At 43.2% G+C, this 20140-nt stretch overlaps 1 protein-coding gene across 1 annotated transcript; it reads left to right on the top strand.

Moving 5' to 3' along the window:
* Window positions 1–3752: 3752 nt before the first annotated feature.
* On the top strand, window positions 3753–19902 carry LOC125461246 (tubulin beta chain-like). Its single transcript, XM_048549774.2, has 4 exons — window positions 3753–4048; window positions 5668–5776; window positions 7837–7947; window positions 18019–19902. Exons 1-4 carry the CDS (start codon window positions 3992–3994, stop codon window positions 19080–19082), a joined length of 1341 nt encoding a protein of 446 aa, XP_048405731.1. The 5' UTR covers window positions 3753–3991; the 3' UTR covers window positions 19083–19902.
* The last annotated feature ends 238 nt before the right edge of the window (window positions 19903–20140 follow it).

The following is a 20140-nucleotide window of genomic DNA, read 5'->3' as shown; positions in this document are numbered from 1 at the left end:
GCTGGAATAAATAGGGAGAGAGGGGGAGGCGGACCGAAGATGGAGAGTAAAGAAGATAGGTGGAGAGAGTATAGGTGGGGAGGTAGGGAGGGGATAGGTCAGTCCAGGGAAGACGGACAGGTCAAGGAGGTGGGATGAGGCCCAGTTCGTCCCCTCCCCCCACTGCACGACACAACCAGCCCAGCTCTTCCCCCCCACCTACTGCATCCCAAAACCAGTCCAACCTGTCTCTGCCTCCCTAACCGGTTCTTCCTCTCACCCATCCCTTCCTCCCACACCAAGCCGCACCCCCAGCTACCTACTAACCTCATCCCACCTCCTTGACCTGTCCGTCTTCCCTGGACTGACCTGTCCCCTCCCTACCTCCCCACCTATACTCTCTCCACCTATCTTCTTTACTCTCCATCTTCGGTCCGCCTCCCCCTCTCTCCCTATTTATTCCAGCTCCCTCTCCCCATCCCCCTCTCTGATGAAGGGTCTAGGCCTGAAACGTCAGCTTTTGTGCTCCTGAGATGCTGCTTGGCCTGCTGTGTTCATCCAGCCTCACATTTTATTATCTTGGAATTCTCCAGCATCTGCAGTTCCCATTATCTCTGATCCAGCCCACTATTTAGGTTCAGTCCTTTTCTCCTTTTCTGTTCTAAGTGTTTCTCTGGCTTCCTCTTCGTCACTTTAACCATCCTATGTGGCAGTACCTTCCTCGTTTTGACCACTCTCTCTGGATGAAAAAGTGAATCCTGAATTCTTACACGCAGAGAACGCTGGAGAAATTATAGCAACATTGTTAACGTTTGAAGTCCAGCACTGGAGGGTTTGAGTTATAAGTAGAGGCTGGAACTTTATTTCTCCCTGGCCAAAGGAGGTTAAGTGGTGGCCTTATAGAGGTTTATAAAATCGTAAGGTGCATTGATAGGGTGAATAGCCAAGGTCTTTTCACCAGGTAGAGGAGTCCAAAAATAGGGGGCAAACGTCTAAGATGAGAGAGGAAAGATTCAAAAGGGACCTGACGGGCAACTATTCCACACAGAGGGTGCTGCAGATTTGGAACGGGCTGTCAGAGGAACTGGCATGCAAAATTACAACATTTAAAAGACGTTTGAACAGGTATATGGATAGGAAAGGTTTAGAGGAATACAGACCTGACATAAGCAAATGGGACTAGTTCAATCTAGGAACCTGGTGAACATGGACGAGTTGGGCTGAAGGGTCTGTTTCTGTGCTGTATGACTCTAAGATTCTAACCTTATTTAATTTATTTGGATGATCATACATTCTGCTGCAACTGGAGTTTATCATCTCTATGACTTCCCTTTCATAACTTAAAAACCTCAAGGTCTTTTTTCTCGCGGAAGAAAATCTACACATTCAATGACTGCTGACAGATATAAATGCTCAGCTCTGGTATTATTTGTGTAAATCTTTTTAACATTTTATTCAGTGTCTGTAAATCCTTTGTATGACATTACCTCAGTTCAGGTGTTACACTTGTTAATCTTTATTTGCCTTTATATGCTTGGTACCTTTATATTATTTTTATAATATGGAAAGCAGAACTGTTCACAGTATTCCCAATCGCAATTTAACTAAATTTCAACAAATCTTCATAAAGAATGTTATATCTCTGCTTTTCAATTTTATCCCTTATGAAACAAACTCCTGTGCTTGGTTTGTGCTGTTGTGGATTTATTAATCTGTATTAATAATGTCAAAAATGTGTCTGTCTATAACTCCAAAGCCTCTGCTCTCCAATCCAGTGAACACTCTTTTCTTGTTTCCAGGCAATATGTACTCTCTCTATTCCTCATCCTAAAAGATGCTGTCTTATACTTATCAATGTTCAATAAGGGTTTCAAATAACCTTTCCAACTTTTCAATATTATACCTCTTGAAATAAAGACTCATGTTTGATTTTCTTCTTTTATCACCTTGCTAACCTATGGCCTAACTTTAGTGATTTGTGCATTTGTAATTTTGTTATTATTCATTAATGGGATGAGGGCATTCGCTGGCTAGGCAGCATTCATTGCCCATCCCTAATTGCCCAGAGAGCAGTTCAGAGTCAACCACATTGCTGTGGGTCTGGAATCACATGACCGGACCAGGTAAGGATAGTAGAGATAATAGGAACTGCAGATGCTGGAGATTCCGTGATAACAAAGTTTGGAGCTGGATGAAGACAGCAGGCCAAGCAGCATCTTAGGAGCAGGAAAGCTGACGTTTCAGGCCTAGGAGGGCAGTTTTCTTCCCTAAAGGACATCTTGAACCAGTTGGGTTTTCAATGACAATCTGCAATTAGATTCCTAATTCTAGATATTTTTATTGAATTCAAATTCCACCATCTGCCATGGTGAGATTTGAACTTGGGTCCCTAGAACATTATCTGGGTGTCTGGAGAAACATTCCAGGGATAAATACCACTAGACCATTGCCTCCCCCAGACTGACATGTTCAATTCTTCCTACCAGGCTTTGGAAGGAATGCATCTGGATAAAGTATGAAGTTTTTGTCTCCTTATTTAAGAAACCTGTCAGCATTATACTAGAAGCAATTCTGATAAGAAAACCCATTCAACTCAGATCTGGGATGAGGTGTCACCATATAAGGAAAGGTTGAACTCTGTCAGAGGCGTCCATAGGAGTTTAGAAAACCGAGAGGTAATCTTATTGAAATAGCTAACATCCTAAGGGAACTTAACAGGTGGATTCTGAATGGATATTTCCCTGTGTCAGAGAGAACTAGGGGACGTGTTTCCAAAGATGGAGATGAAGAGGAACTTTTATAAAATACTTGAGCATTATGGGCATGTGAAACTCTTCCCTATAGAATGGTGGAGGCTGGATCTTTTGAACATTTTTAAGGCCAAGGTGGAAACATTCTTAAGAGCAAAAGAATTAAATGGTTTTGGGAGCAAACAGTTAAGGGGAATTAGGGCAACAATCAGATCAGTCATGATCTTGTAAAATGACAAAACAGATTGAGGGCCCTAATCCTGACTAACTTGCATTTTCTGATGTATGCTTGTGTTGTTGCATCTCACACTTATCTGTGCTAACCTTCATTTGTTAATCATATATCTATTCTTCAAGTTCCTTTATTTCATTGCAGTCCCCCTTTAGTTTAACTACACTGCTTAATTTGGTGTACAATTACAAATATAAGGTATTATCCTTTGCCTGTTTCATTCTGCAGTTGTAAAAGCCTTAGCGAGAACCATATCTTGAGTGTTATATGGAAAGATTGATTTGGTCCATACTGCTTAGAATGTAGAATTATGAGAAGTGATCCATTAAAACATACGCAATCTTAAAATGAACTGATATGATAGCTGCTGAAATGATTTTTCTCTGACTTGGATGTGTCTACATAGCTTTCAAATAAGGGGTGGGACAATTAAGACTGAGATCAGGAGAAATGTATTCCTTCAAAGGGTTATTAATCTTTGAAATTCTTTACCCCAAGGAGGATGTGTGCTTAGTCCAAGATTCGTCAGAGATCCATAGATTACTGTGTACTCAAGGAATCGAAGGATATTGGAAGAGTATGGGAGATGGAATATGAATAAGTAGATCATCCATGATCGTAGTCAATAGCACAGCTGGCTCGAGAGGCTGAAGTAATCTACTCCGGTTCCAGTTTCTTAAATTGTTATGTTTAGCTCATAGTACGTGCTGCAAGGCGACTACATCTCCCAGAGTGCACAGGTACGGACACTTTATAAAAGCTGTGGTCGAAGGGGGCGCTTCGCTAATGTGAGCCGGGAGCTGCAGAGCAGTGTCTCGCTAATAGTTGCAGAGCTGTATCCTCACAGCCAGCCCTCCGCAGCATTGACACCCTTATTCAACAAACAAAAACCGAGCTTTACAACTGTCTGCAAACACCCCGTTCGCTGCAGCATATATAAAGAGATCAACCGTTCTAAATTCTTCTTGTAGTTGATCTTGGAGTATCTCCCAGAAGAAACCAGCGTCCCCTAAAAACAGCAGGAGCAACAATGAGGGAAATTCTGAACATCCAGGCTGGACAATGCGGGAACCAGATCGGAGCCAAGGTAAGAAATCCGCCATCAACAATATCCAAATCGTTTCCGTTCATAAAAATACACAATGCACATCATTTCTGTCAATCGAAACGATACTCGAGTCCGTATTTTATAAAATGCTACTTAACTATGTTCCCAAGCGAGGAAATGAAACCACGCCCTTTCGACAGTGATTTAAACCGATAGGACTTCGTTCCATCTCAATTCATATTGAGACTGCATCATATGGTGCATTTTTCAGCGGATGCAGCGGTTTTCTTTTTTGGAGAAAAGGGGTTCTGGCTAAATTGTTAGGTTTGTCTGTCTGTAAGTGGGGCTGTGTGTGTGGAGCAGGACATGCGCGCAAGCTGCTGCTGACAGCCTTACCTCGCCTCGCTCTCTATTCCTTTGTCTGCTCCACAATTCCACAGAGCAGGGACCGGGATCTCATTCTCATCTCAATCGAAGCCCCACACTCTGGGAACCAAACCTTGGCGCAATTTGAAGGGGGCACCGATCTTGGATTTTGTTCTCTTTAAAAAAAGATAGAAGTTTGGTTTTCCACGATCGTCCCAAATTCATTTGGTCCTGTAAAGCTTTGTCTTCCCAAACCCCCAGCCACGAAGCAGTAGCTTCGAGGAGGAAGGCTTAAAGCAAATTAACGATATTTCTTCATAAGTCACGTTGTTTCGGCATTCATGATAATGTTTTTGCATGTTTGCAGCACAATAATATTTCGCTACTGGAGGCCCCCTCCCCCATCCTACAGCCGGGAATTGAGATTATGTGGGATAATCAGTTCCCCCCCACCTCTGGGGTTGGATCCATTCTGCTGCTGAATCCGCAATATGTGAGGAATCTCCTTCAGCATTCTCTGCCAGCTGGTCCTTTTCCAGTAAGCCCCAGAAAGATGAAATCTCTTAGGGTTGCAAGAACCCGCCGCTGGCAATCCCCCGGGGATATATACAGGGAATTGCAGAAGTGGGGTAACCAGCAGGGTCAGTGATCCCGATCGAATGTGATATTGAATGGAGTATGCGTGGAGGTTTATGTGTTGATGAGGAATGCACTCTCACTGTCTCCCTGCCGTTGGAGGGTAATCATTCCAATAATAACCCATTCACCATCAGCCCTATTCTGCTGATGTACAGTTGAAAAGGGTGTGGTCTATAAAGCCCGTCGCAAACCCTTCGAGTTCAATTACCTGCGCCCTTCACCGTGTCTGCCTGGAAGTGTTCCACACTGTACTCTGTACATACAGATACTTCCTAAAATCAGGCGTGTGTAATAATTTAATCATACAGTCTGGTGAGTTTTGTCAATTAAAACGCTGTGTATTCGACCAATAAAATTTTAAATTTCTCACTATTTTCGCAGAAACTCAAGGAAGTTATCCCGGGTACCTTGCCCAATATTTATCCCACCATCAACTTCAGAAAAACAAATTATCTCGTTATTACCACATTACCGTTCTAGGAACTTCCTGTGGACAGATTGGTTGCACTGTCTCCCACATAAGTGACCATACTCCAAAATCACTTCAACGGCTGTAAAACACTTTTAAACGTGATTTGTGAAAAGAGCTACACACATGCGAGCATTTTCGTTACACTTGTAAGTGAATTTGTGCTTGTTAATCCATTTCATAGTTTTGGGAGGTGATCAGCGATGAACATGGAATTGATCCTTCGGGAAGTGCCCGTGGTGAAAGTGGTATCCAGTTGGACAGGATCAACGTCTATTACAATGAAGCAGCCGGTAAGGAGTTACGCCACCCAGAGGATTTGATGTTGCCTATGCAACTGTCCATTGCACCGACTGGAAATTTTGGGGGAAAGAACCCAAGCACAAGGGTGTTCAGTTTTTTGTAGAGAATCAGTTATTCATGTAGAACCACTGAGTAATCTACAAATTATTAAAAACCAATGGGATTAGTTGCAGTTCCATTCTAAAAAGGCACCCCACTTGTGTTTCACTTTTAACATTTCCTCTAAATTTCTCAATGTGACAGGTGTGGTCTTCTGCACTGCTGCCTCTGACAGTCACCAAGTTTCTATACCTGAAAGCTTCAGTCTCTGTTCTTTACACTTTTAGGGCCTGAAGTGCCAGTAAAAGTTGCTGTCTGATCAGAGCAAAATAGCTGCTGTTTCAATGGCAAAATCCATCATTGAGGCACAGCCTTTCCTAATCCATTAAACATGATGATTTTTCAAAAAGTCATGAGACCAGTAGTTGATAATTCAGACAAGAATGCAAAGTAGGAATGAAGTATCAGGCCATGTAAAAGAACTCACAGGCAGGATCGTGGATACTCTGGCTGGGTTTTGTCATTTCTGTGCTCAGCCACTCATTTAAACAGGCATGGAACAGAAGATTGTGGGCTGCTGTGTGGAACAGAAGATTACCATCTTGCTTAGAAATGAAAACCAGAATTTAAAAGTAGATAGTAAAAGAGAAACAGCCATCATAGATTTGTACAATACGTTCACATGAGCCTTTGATCTTTTGCTTATCAATTCTGTGTCTGATGTCACTGACACCTGAAGGAGTGAGACTCCGAAAGCTTGTGTCTTCAAATAAACCTGTTGCACTATAACCTGGTGTCGTGTGATTTTTGACCTTGAGATGGGAAATGTATAAGCAGTAAAACAAAATGGTAAATTAACAATGGCAAGGAAACTGATACATTAGGAAGCTAAGGAGAAGGAAGTAGTTCATCAAATGTGACACTTGTATACCACTTCTAGATATATCCCAAATAAAACAAAGGGACTAGAAGAATAAATTTAGTTTGGTATATGATGGGTAATGAAAACAAAATACTGAGAATACTCAGTAGGTTTGGATGTGTATGAAAGAAAGAGTGAACATTTGAAGTTGATGGCCCTTTTTTTGGAGTTTCCAAAACCAGCAACAGATGACCAGGGGTTGTCGGATTTGTTTATGATACCAAGTTCTTCAAAGAATTAACGATATTAAGAGCACATATTGAGGGAGCAGCATACTTAAGATGAAGTAAAGGAATATCACAAACAAGGCTTCTGATTTTAAACCAGGCTAACTCTGAAGGGACAAGGAATGGGTCAAATTAGGATGAAAGAAATTATTTGCTGGGAAATGTGTCATCCAACAGCTGGATCTATTAATGGTACAGATTAATACTTCACACTACCATCGAGAATCAGACATTTATGCCACAGGTTACTATTTAGCCCATTGTTTCTAAACAGGCTGTTTATCAATCCGAAATAAATACATTTGTCCTGCTCTCTGTGCATCTTTCCCTGCCTTGTAATATCTCTAGTATTCCTTAAAGATTTCATGGTCTCTTCAATGTTTATTTAACATTGTCGGAAACTTCTGGCTGGATTTAATGCAAGTGATATGGATCTAGTCTGCTGGCTCAAAGAGCCGTGCATTGCCTCTGTTCAGTTGGCCTTCCCCATTAAGCAATAAGCATTTAACTGGTCAATGGTAAGCTATTCTGGGATCAGGGCCCTCATAGGATGTCCTGACAGCTGCTGGCCATGGAGGCCAGAAAGTCTTCATTGCTTAGCAGTACCCGGAGGAGTAATGGCATGATGTGGAACGCTGGGGTGATGGATGGTGTTTGTGTTTGGCATTAATTGCCCATTTATGGGTCTCAGTTTGCAGTGGTGAGGCTGTCCTTCGTTACAGCAGAGGCAGGAAGGCGGCTGGGTTTCCACCCACCTACCAGATAACTGATCCTCATGAATAACTCACTATAGACACCATTAAATGCCACTCTTCATATCTGTATTGTCTTTAATGTTGCTCTTGTATTATTTCTTTCCCAGGTGACAAATATGTTCCCCGTGCAATTCTGGTGGATTTGGAACCTGGCACTATGGATTCCGTCAGATCCGGGCCATTTGGACAAATATTTAGACCAGATAACTTTGTATTTGGTAGGAATACAGCAGTAACACATTTTTTAATTGCATGAACAAATGCTTCAATACGGCTGAGTGGAATCTCTGGATGAAGTAGTTCAGTGTAATTGGACCAAAGATGGAGCCTTTTCTTTTGGTAAAATACCATTCCTCTCATAAATGGATGAGAATTCAGTCCCAGGTTTTACTTGTGCACTCTTCTGTTACTCACCATTCGGAGGTGAATGAGGTGACTGACCCTTGAGCTTATCTCATCCAGAGAAGGAAATTGTGGAAACGATGCTTGAAAGATCGTATAATGATTAGGTAGAGTCAATGTGGTTTTATAAAAGTATAATCATATTTTATAAATCAGTTTTCTTTAAAGGTTAACTAAAAGGGTGGATAATGAAGCAAGGCATGTAAGTTTATTTAGATTTTCTGTATTAATCACTTCGTCAAAATACCAGTGTAATACATGCAGTTTTGCTGATGATACAAGGCTGGGTAGAAAATAGCTGCGTGGAGATCACAAAGAAACTGAAGGAGAAATCTGGCTTAAGATAGTGAAGAGGAGGTGGCGGATGGAAGAATGCAAATGTATTCACACTGGTAGGAAGGATGAATAGAATTTTTTTTAAATAGTGAGAAGTATTAAATATTATAATTCAGAAAAAATTTGGTATCCTTTTTGATAAAATGCATGAGGATAAAGCAAGTAACTGGGAAGGCAAGTGCCATGTTGGCCTAATTGTAAGCTGGGGGTGTGGTTGATATAAGAGTAAGGAAGCCATACTGCAACTAGACAGTGCCTGCGTGAGATCAAACCTGGAATACTGTGAACGATTTTGATTTCTGTAGCTAAGGGAGGATACACTTGCCTTAGAGAGAGTGCACTGAAGGTTTACTAGTTTGATTCCTGGGTGAACTTCAAAGCTTCATTGACTTCTATCTTCATTTCAAGTCATAATGCCTCTCTGCTTTGAGTTCAGTGCACTATTATCCTTGCTTCATTCCTCCCATTATGAAAACACTCCAACTCAAACTCACATCCATCCACTTGACTTTGTCATCTCCTATGGCTTTGCTATTTCCTTCATATTCATCACAGCAAAGGACCATCTCTGATCATTTCTGTGTGCCAGTCTCCATCCACATTGCCCTCTACACATGTACCTCCTTCCTTCTGTGACCACCCTACAGGAAAAAGAAATCTCAGTTCAGTTACAACTGTACTTTCAAATCCTAAAATGTTTATTCCTGGCCTTCCATTCACCATAAGTTTTGCAGTGACAGACTTGTTCACCCTCACCTCTACCTTTTAATCCCCTAGCCACCAGTAAAACCATTATTCTCTCTCACTCTGGCCTAATAAGGCTTTCCACTCTCCTTGCTTAAGTCCAAAGGATACAGACATAAATAGATACCACAGGCAGCTGGTTTAGCCATTCACTGGCACATCTAATAAATATCATTGAACTCCAGTCTTATCTGCTAAAAGGCCTCACTATCCTGCAATACAAACATAATTCACAGCCCTCATATTCCACTGTTGGGTTCATTTCTCTTCTGCAAACTGTCTTGAACCCCTCTCCTAAATCTCCTCCATTCTTGCCTGTAAGAGAAAGTGTGAGGAATTTAAGAACATCTTGTCACTATCTATCAAACACTTGTACTTCCCCAGATCAGCAGGCCAACTACTTCTAAGGCCCAAGCTCCATTCCTGATGTCATTTTACAACTTTCCCTAGTTTCCCTCTGATCTCTCCTCACACCTTCCCGATCTCATCATGTCCAAAAGACCCATCTCTTGCTCACTGAGCCCTATAGGCTCAAAAATGCTGACCACACAACTTCCCTTGGACCTATCCCTAACAAGTTCTGTGACCAATTTTCTCTTTGCGTGTTGTTCCTCCCAGCTTGAAAACTGTCATATTCGCTCATCTCAAGCAGTCAACCCTTGACCCAATCACCCTTTCAAACTAACTGTCCATCTCCAATCTCCTATTCCTTTCCACGTTTGTTTAACATAATGTTACCTCCAGAACCCATGTTCATATATCCCAGTGTTTCATGCTTGAATCATTCCAATCAAGTCCCTGGCCCTGTCACAGTATTGAACTGGCACTTGTTAATGTTATAAATGAGTCAGAAACCTTCATAAATCATAATCAATGTTTCGATCGTCTCTTGTGCTGCCGTAAATCCCAGGACTATGGGCCAAAAACTGGAGAATAGAATTAGTGCAGTGAGAGCTTTGTGGATAAGGCAAAGGGCTTCCTTTTGTGCTACAACATCTTAGACTATAAATGACATCTTGTGTGACTGTGAGAATGTTAAGTCTTCTTTCTTTCTCTCAAACTATCTGCAGCTTCTTACGCCTTGAACACCTATCCACTGACCTGTAACTGAGTGAGACTGCACTTGCTTAGTTCTGTGCTTGTTTCAGTCATGGACAGACTTTTAGCCATACAGTCATAAAGCAGCAAAACAGACCCTTCAATCCAACGAGTCCATGCTGAACATAATCCCAAACTAAACTGGTTCCACCTGCTTGCTCCTGGCCTGTATCCCTCCAAACTTTTCCTTTGAGTAACTTCCAAATGTCTTTTAAACATTTCAATTGTACCCACATCCACCACTTCCTCAGGAAGTTCATTCCACATGCAAACCACCCTCTGTGTAAAAAAAAAAGCTTCTCATTTTTTTTAATCTCTCCCTTCTCACCTTAAAAATGTGCTCCCTAGTCTTGAACTCTCCCATCCTAGGGAAAAGACAACTATCATTAACTTTGTTTATACCTCTCATTCTTCTATAAACTTCTATCAGGTCACGTCTGAACCTCCTAGGTTCCAGTGAGAAATATGTCCCAGCCTATCCAGCCTTCCTTTAAACTTAAACCTTCCATATCCATGAACATGCTGGTAAATCTCCTCTGAACCCACTCCAGCTTGATAATATCCTTCCTATAATTGGGCGACCAGAACCGGACAGTATTCCAGAAGAGGCCTCACCAATGTTCTCTACAACCTTGACGTGACTTTCCCAACTCCTATACTCAAAGGACTGAGTAATGAAGGCAAACACGTCAAACACCTTTTTAACCACCCTGTCTATATGTGACATAAACTTTAAAGCATTATGTACCTGTACCCCTAGGTCCCTCTGTTCTACAACATTACCCAAGCCCCTACCATTAATTGTACAAGCCCTACCCTTGTTTATTGTACCAAAGTGCAAAACCTCGCATCAATGTTATGGCCATAACAGAGACATGGGTTTCTCATGGGCAGGAATGGTTGCTGGATGTTCCAGGGTTTAGAACATTTAAAAAGAATAGGGAGGGGGGAAAAAGAGGAGGGGGTGTAGCACTACTAATCAGAGAGAGTATCACAGCTACAGAAGCTTCCATTGTCGAGGAAGATCTGCCTACTGAGTCAGTATGGGTGGAAATTAGGAACAGCAAGGGAGTAGTCACCTCGTTAGGGGTTTACTACAGGCCCCCCAATAGCAGCAGGGAGATTGAAGAAAGCATAGGTCGACCGATTTTGGAAAAGTGTGGACGCATTAGGGTTGTTGTAATGGGTGACTTTAACTTTCCTAATATTGATTGGAACCTCCTTCGAGCAGAAGATTTGAATGGAGCTGTTTTTGTAAGGTGTGTTCAGGAGGGTTTCCTAATGCAGTACGTTGACGGGCCGACGAGGGGAGAGGCCATTCTAGACTTGGTGCTCGGAAACGAGCCGGGGCAGGTATCAGATCTTGTGGTGGGAGAGCATTTTGGTGATAGTGACCATAACTGTCTCACATTCTACATAGCTATGGAGAAGGAGAGGATTAGGCAAAATGGGAGGATATTTAATTGGGGAAGAGGAAACTATGACGCGATTAGACATGAGTTAGGAAGCATGGACTGGGAGCAATTGTTCCATGGTAAGGGAACTATAGACATGTCGAGACTGTTTAAGGAACAGTTGTTGCGAGTGATGAGTAAATATGTCCCTCTGAGACAGGCAAGAAGGGGTAAGATAAAGGAACCTTGGATGACGAGAGCGGTGGAGCTTCTTGTGAAAAGGAAGAAGGTAGCTTACATAAGGTGGAGGAAGCTAGGGTCAAGTTCAGCTAGAGAGGATTACACGCAGGCAAGGAAGGAGCTCAAAAATGGTCTGAGGAGAGCCAGGAGGGGGCACGAGAAAGGCTTGGCAGAACGAATTAGGGAAAACACAAAGGCATTTTTACACTTAGGTGAGGAATAAGAGAATGGTCAAAGAAAGAGTAGGGCCGATCAGGGATAGCATAGGGAACTTGTGTTATGGAGTCTGAGGAGGTAGGGGAAGCCCTAAATGAGTTTTTTGCTTCTGTCTTTACGAAAGAAACGAACTTTGTAGTGAATGAAACCTTTGAAGAGCAGGTGTGCATGCTGGAATGGATAGAGATAGAGGAAGCTGATGTGCTGAAAATTTTGTCAAACATTAAGATTGACAAGTCACCAGGCCCAGACCAGATTTGTCTTCGGCTGCTTTGGGAAGCGAGAAATGCAATTGCTTCGCCACTTGCGAAGATCTTTGCATCCTCGCTCTCCACTGGAATCGTACCTGAGGACTGGAGAGAGGCAAATGTAATTCCTCTCTTCAAGAAAGGAAATAGGGAAATCCCCGGCAATTACAGACCAGTAAGTCTCACGTCTGTCGTCTGCAAGGTGTTAGAAAGGATTCTGAGGGATAGGATTTATGACCATCTGGAAGAGCATGGCTTGATCAAATACAGTCAACAGGGCTTTGTGAGGGGTAGGTCATGCCTCATAAACCTTATCGAGTTTTTTGAGAATGTGACTAGAAAAGTTGATGAGGGTCGAGCTGTGGATGTGGTGTATATGGACTTCAGTAAGGCATTTGATAAGGTTCCCCATGGTAGGCTCATTCAGAAGGTCAGGAGGAATGGGATACAGGGGAACTTAGCTGCCTGGATATAGAATTGGCTGGCCAACAGAAGACAGCGAGTGGTAGTAGAAGGAAAATATTCTGCCTGGAAGTCAGTGGTGAGTGGGGTTCCACAGGGCTCTGTCCTTGGGCCTCTACTGTTTGTAATTTTTATTAATGACTTGGATGAGGGGATTGAAGGATGGGTCAGCAAGTTTGCAGATGACACAAAGGTCGGAGGTGTCGTTGACAGTATAGAGGGATATTGTAGGCTGCAGCGGGACATTGACAGGATGCAGAGATGGGCTGAGAGGTGGCAGATGGCGTTCAACCTGGATAAATGCGAGGTGATGCATTTTGGAAGGTCGAATTTGAAAGCTGAGTACAGGATTAAGGATAGGATTCTTGGCAGTGTGGAGGAACAGAGGGATCTTGGTGTGCAGATACATAGATCCCTTAAAATGGCCACCCAAATGGACAGGGTTGTTAAGAAAGCATATGGTGTTTTGGCTTTCATTAACAGGGAGATTGAGTTTAAGAGTCGTAAGATCTTGTTGCAGCTCTATAATACTTTGGTTAGACCGCACTTGGAATACTGCGTCCAGTTCTGGTCACCCTATTAGAGGAAAGATGTGGATGCTTTGGAGAAGGTTCAGAGGAGGTTTACCAGGATGCTGCCTGGACTGGAGGGCTTATCTTATGAAGAGAGGTTGACTGAGCTCAGTCTCTTTTCATTTAGAGAAAAGGAGGAGGAGAGGGGACCTAATTGAGGTATACACGATAATGAGAGGCATAGATAGAGTTGATAGCCAGAGACTATTTCCCAGGGCAGAAATGGCTAGCACAAGGGGTCATAGTTTTAAGCTGGTTGGAGGAAAGTATAGAGGGGATGTCGGAGGCGGGTTCTTTACACAGAGAGTTGTGAGAGCATGGAATGTGTTGCCAGCAGCAGTTGTGGAAGCAAGATCATTGGGGTCATTTAAGTGACTGCTGGACATGCATATGGTCACAGAAATTTGAGGGTGCATACATGAGGATCAATGGTCGGCACAACGTTGTGGGTTGAAGGGCCTGTTCTGTGCTGTGCTGTTCTATGTTCTATGTTCTAATCCAGATTGAACTCCATCTGCCATTTCTCAGCCCATTGACCCATTTGATCAAAATCCCTTTGAAATCTTAGAAAACCCTCTTCGCTGTCTACTATGCCACCAATTTTGGTATTATCCACAAACTTACTAACCATGCCTTTTATATTCTCATCCAAATCATTTATATAAATGACAAACAAAAGGGAAGGTCAATAAATGTGGAGCTGGAAAAAGACAGCAGGTCATACAGCATCCGAGGATAAGGGAAGTCAATGTTTCAGGGCCAAACTCTTTGTCAGAATTGGGGAGGGCGCGGGGAGCCTAGTAGTAAATAAAGGGATGGAAGTGTGGGGCTGGGATGAGAGTAGGTCGGATGGAGATAGGTGGATGCAGGTAGGGGCTGGTCAGTGGGAAGGGTGGAGTGGAAAGGTGAGTAGGAAGATAGACGGGTTGGAGTGAAGAGATTTTGAAGCTGGTGAATCAATATTCAGGCCATTGGGCTATAAGCTCCCAAGGTGAAATATGACGTGTTGTTCCTCCAGTTCACGATTGGCATCATGTTGACAGTGGAGGAGGCCAAGGATGGACATGTCACTCAGGGAGTAGGAGGGGGTGTTAAAGTGGATGGCAATCAGAAAGTCGGGGTTGGTTGGTGCGTGCAGAGCACAGGTGCTCCTCAAAATGGTTCCCAAGTCTGCGGTTGGTCTCCCCAAAATAGAGGAGACCACATCGGGAGCTATGGATACAGTAGACGAGGTCAGATTAAGTGCAGATGAATCTCTGCTGGATTTGGAAGGATTGTTTGGGGCCTTGGACGAAAGTGAGAGGGGAGGTATGGGGCAGGTGTAGCACCTCCTGTGATTGCAGGGCAAGTTACCAGGTATGGTGCAGCGGTCGGTGGAGAGTATGGAACTGATGAGTCACCAAGTGCACCGTCCCTGTGGAAGGTGGACAGGGATGGGGAGGGAAATATCCTTTTGGTGGTGTGGTCTGATTCTAGCTGGCCGAAATATCGGAGGATGCTGTCTTGTATTTGGAGTTTGGTGCGGTGGTATGAGAGAACTAAGGAGATTGTATCCTTCTTGTTGGGGGGAGAGAGTTTTAGGGTAGAAGCATGGGAAATGGGGGAGATGTAGTTGAGGGCATCCTCAATAACAGTGGAGGCAAAACTACGATCCCTAAAGTAGAAAGATATCTGGGAAAACCTACGGCAGAACACCTCATCCCGGGAGCAGATGCAAGGGAGGCAGAGGAGTTAAGTATGGGGTAACATTTTTTGCAGGACAGTGAGAGGAGGTGTAGTCAAGGTGATTGTGGGAGTTTGTGGGTTTGAAATAGAAGTTAGCAGTGAGTCAGTTACCGGAGTTGGAGATGGTCCAGGAAGGGGAGGGAGGTGGCAGAAACGGTCCAAGTGAATTTGAGTTCACGGTGGATGTTGGAAAAGTTGATGAACTGCTTGAGCTCCTCACAGGAATATGTGCAGCACCAATGCAATCATCAATATAGCGGAGAAAGAGGTGAGGGATGCTGCTGGTGTGGTTGTGGAAGAGGGACTGACCCATAAATCATAGCTCGGGCCCATGTGGGCGCACATAGCAACCACTTCGGTTTGTAGGAAGTGGGTGGAGTCAAAGGAAAAGTTGTTGAAGGTGAGGACCAGTTCCGCAAATGAGCGTGTTGGTGTATGGGTACTGGTTGGGTCTGGAGTGGGGGAGGAAGAAGCAGAGGGCTTTGAAGCCATCCACATTGGGGATGCAGGTGTACAGTTACTGAATGCCCATGGTGAAGATGAGATGCTGGCGGCTGGGGAATTGAAAGCTTTGGAAAAGGTGGAGGGCTTGAGTTGTGTCCCAAACAAATGTAGGTGGGAGTTCCTGAACTAAAGGGAAAAGAACAGAGTCCAGGTGGGAGGAGATGAGCTTGATGGTGCAGGAGTAGGCCATGACAATGGGTCATGAAGTTGAGGTAGGAACGGATCCCTGCCGAACACCGCTGGTGTCAAGCCTCCTGTCTGAAAACTAACTATCCACCACCTGTCTTCTGCCATTAAGCCAGTTAGATATCCAATTTGCAAGCTCACTCTGAATTTCATGTGACCTAACTCTACAAATTAGTCTACCATGTGGAACCTTGTCAAAGGCTTTACTAAAATCGAAATAAACAACATCTACTGCTCTGCCATCATCAAAATTTTTGGTAACTTCATCAAAAGATTCAGCCAAGCTAATGAGACGTGACTTTCCTCATACAAAACGTGCTGACTATCCCTAATCAGTTTTTGCCTCTCTAAATGTTCACAAATCCTATCTTTTATATCCACCTCCATCAATTTACCCGCAACCCAAGTCAGACTCACAGGATTATGTTCCCCAGTTTCTCCTTACAACCTTTCTTGAATGAAGGTACAACATTAACCATCCTCCAGTCATCAGGCACCCGTGGTTATAGATGATGCAAATATTCCTGTAGCTCCTTTGTCATTACCTCTGGTGTCACCCTTAGATCTATTTTTGCCCCTCTTCTATTTCTCATGCTGCCCTCAGCAACAACATCTTTTGACACTCTATTGGTTTTCATATGTAAGCTAATGACACTCTGCTCTACCCCACACCCCTTTCTCAGGTCCTGCTCTCATGATGAGTTATCAGGCTCCTTGTCTCAGGTCAGCAGAAATTTCCTTCTATCAAACATTGGGAGGAACTAGGTCACTGTTTTTGGTTTCTGCTCTCAACTCCAGCCTTCTATTTTGCAACAGCTGGGGCTCAAAAAGACCTTTAGAACAGATAATATTTCATCCTAAGATTAGCTTTTGACCAGAAATCTGTGATAATTAAAACTGACTATTTTTACCTCTGCAACATTGCTAAATGGCATCCTCGACCTTTGCCCACATAGAACATAGAACAGTACAGGTCCTTTGGCTCACGATGTTGTGCCGACCTACTATCCTACTCCGAGTTCAAACTACCCTGCATACCCTACATTTTACTATCATCCATGTGCCTTTCCAAGAGTTGCTTAAATATCCCTAACGTATCTGACTCCACTACCACCACTGGCAGCGCATTCCACGTACCCACCACTCTGTGTAAAGAACCTACCTCTGACATCTCCCCTATACCTTCCTCCAATCACCTTAAAATTATGTCTCCTCATAATAGTCATTTTTGCCCTGGGAAAAAGTCTCTGGCTATCCACTCTACCTATGCCCCTCATCATCTTGTATGCCTCTATCAAATCACTGCTCATCCTTCTTCGCTCCAATGAGAAAAGCCCTAGCTCCCTCAACCTTTCCTCATAAGACCTGCCCTTCAGTCCAGGTGGCATCCTGATAAATCTCTTCTGCACCCTCTCTAAGGCTTCCTGTAATGAGGCAACTGGAACTGAACACAATATACCAAGTGTGGTCTAACCAGGGTTTTATAGAGCTGCAGCCTAACCTCGAATCTCTTAAACTCAATTCCCCTGCCAATGAAAACCAATGTTGCTGAAACCCTCATCCTTGTCTTGAATATCTCTAAACTCGACTAGTCCAAGTCTTCCCACATCCTTTAAAACTGAGGATATCCAAAACCTCTGCTGTCCTTCTCTTTGCAACAAGTTCCATTCACCCATTACACTACAATCACTGACCTGCGTTAGCTCCTGGTCAAGTACTGATTCAATTTAAAAATTCTTGTGAATTTCAGGGACCTCCTTGTCCTCTTGCACTCCCTCTTTCTGTAGTCTCTTGAGGAACACAACTTTAAAAAAACATCTGCCTTCATCCAATTCTGACTTCCTGAGCATCCCTGATTGGAACTTCACCACCATTGTTGGCTGTGCTGTCAGCTGGCCCCAAAGTCTGGAATTCCCTCTTCAACATCTATGGCTCACTGTTTATTTTTCCTTCTTTAAGATGCTCCTTAAAACTTATCTCTTTAACGAAGTTTTGGCGATTTGTATTTGCTTTTCATACCCAGATGTATGACAGATAATCATTTGAGTCAGGTAAAAGGGTCTGTTGAAAAGTTATTGTATAAAAATTCGTTTCAGGGCAGAAAAGATTTGAATGGCATTGTGAACACGTGCTTTTGCACGTCATGTATCTTTTTCTTCTAGGTCAAAGTGGTGCTGGAAACAATTGGGCCAAAGGTCACTACACAGAGGGAGCTGAACTGGTTGATGCAGTGCTTGATGCAGTGAGGAAGGAGTCTGAAAGCTGTGACTGTTTGCAGGGATTCCAGCTCACTCACTCTCTGGGTGGTGGTACTGGCTCTGGGATGGGCACCCTCCTCATCAGCAAGATCCGAGAAGAATATCCTGACCGTATCATGAACACTTTCAGCGTGATGCCCTCGCCTAAAGTTTCAGACACTGTGGTGGAGCCATACAATGCTACCTTGTCTGTGCATCAGCTAGTGGAGAACACAGATGAGACGTACTGCATTGACAATGAAGCCCTTTATGATATCTGCTTCCGTACCATGAAGCTGACCACTCCCACATACGGAGACCTTAATCACTTGGTCTCCGCAACTATGAGCGGAGTCACCACATGCCTCCGTTTTCCTGGACAACTCAACGCTGACCTTCGCAAGCTAGCGGTGAACATGGTGCCCTTCCCTCGACTCCACTTCTTCATGCCAGGCTTTGCCCCACTTACCAGCCGTGGCAGTCAAAATTACAGAGCACTCACTGTGCCAGAGCTGACTCAGCAAATGTTTGATGCCAAAAACATGATGGCAGCTTGTGACCCACGGCATGGACGCTACTTGACCGTTGCTGCCATATTCCGAGGCCGCATGTCCATGAAAGAAGTAGATGAGCAGATGCTGAATGTCCAGAACAAGAACAGCAGTTATTTTGTGGAGTGGATTCCCAACAATGTTAAGACAGCTGTCTGTGACATTCCACCTCGGGGCCTCAAAATGTCCTCCACCTTCATTGGCAACAGCACTGCCATCCAGGAATTGTTCAAGCGAATCTCCGATCAGTTCACTGCCATGTTCCGCAGGAAGGCCTTCTTGCACTGGTACACTGGTGAGGGGATGGATGAGATGGAGTTCACTGAGGCTGAGAGCAACATGAATGACCTGGTATCAGAGTATCAGCAGTACCAGGATGCCACTGCAGATGAACAGGAGGAGTTTGAAGAAGAAGAGGGAGATAATGATGAAGCATAGATAGAAGCCCCTCTGTTGAAGAGAAAGTTGTGTTTTTCAGTCAAACTATTGAATTCTGCTGATTCTTCCAGCCAATTAATTTAGAAGATGCACCATGAAAATGGAATTCCTATTGAAGGTTTGTGTGTATGGTTTAACATGATCTGTAGTTTTAAAGCAGTAGTGCCCCCAACAGGTTAGGTTATGAAACTCAATTTTATGTACTGGCCTGAAAAGCCATATCCAACAGCTACTGAACCTATCTGAGTAGCTTGTTCCAGTTTTTTAGATTTTTAATTTGTGTGCTTTTAAATAAAGATACCTTGTCACTTCTGGTGCTGACATACAGCCTTGTAAACTCCTTTAGTGATTGTTTACCAGATTGGCAACTGAGATTTGCCCTTCATTTGTTCATCAAGGAATAGTACGGTCCCTTTTTTTACTTGCAGACTTTATTTTTTCTTTTCTCGGCTGAGGTAAAGGAAGGATACTTTTTTAAAAAACTATTAAACTTAACAATCAGGGCACTATGGCTTTAGATGTAGTCAGAGTTGTTTTAAAAAGGAACTGTAATTAATAATTGTAACCTTCCCTAGAATAGTATAAAGCACTGTTCAGTAGTGACTGTTGAGATCTGGTGATGTTATGTTGATTGAGAAACTGAGGCTGACCGTAAAACAGTGGTTTACAATTCCATGAACTGCCAAAGAACCCTCAACGGGTTCACACAGCTCTTTTCGGACTGGTGATTGTTCTCTGTATTGCATGCCTATCTAAGTTTGTCTTGATGCGATGTTTGTATTGCGAAAATCAAATCATTCAAATAAATCAATACAAATTCTTTCTTCCTTTGCTTTTTTAAAATTTTCTTCTCTAATTGATTAAAGGCTATGTACTGTAGCTACACTTGCTTGCTTTTACCAAAACTGAGTCTGAATAGAGACACAATGGGGAGTAGCAAAAGGTCCAATCAAATCAAAATTGTGATTCCTTTCCACTGATTTGAATCTAGATTTATACAACATCTTAATACTGACCCAGAAATGAAATAAAAGCCTTCTTTTAAAACAGTTATTTTG

The sequence above is a fragment of the Stegostoma tigrinum genome, chromosome 19 (assembly GCF_030684315.1).
Source record: "Stegostoma tigrinum isolate sSteTig4 chromosome 19, sSteTig4.hap1, whole genome shotgun sequence".
Classification (NCBI taxonomy): Eukaryota; Metazoa; Chordata; class Chondrichthyes; order Orectolobiformes; family Stegostomatidae; genus Stegostoma; species Stegostoma tigrinum.
The sequence above is the reverse complement of the archived record's forward strand: the minus strand, read 5'-3'. Positions and strand labels throughout refer to the sequence as shown.

Excerpts from the sequence above, each read along its gene's own strand:
- LOC125461246 (XM_048549774.2), top strand. The coding sequence starts at position 3,992 with ATGAGGGAAATTCTGAACATCCAGGCTGGACAATGCGGGAACCAGATC. Across the intron at positions 5,777-7,836 it reads CTATTACAATGAAGCAGCCG|GTGACAAATATGTTCCCCGT; the intron begins GTAAGGAGTTAC and ends TTTCTTTCCCAG. Across the intron at positions 7,948-18,018 it reads ACCAGATAACTTTGTATTTG|GTCAAAGTGGTGCTGGAAAC; the intron begins GTAGGAATACAG and ends TTTTTCTTCTAG.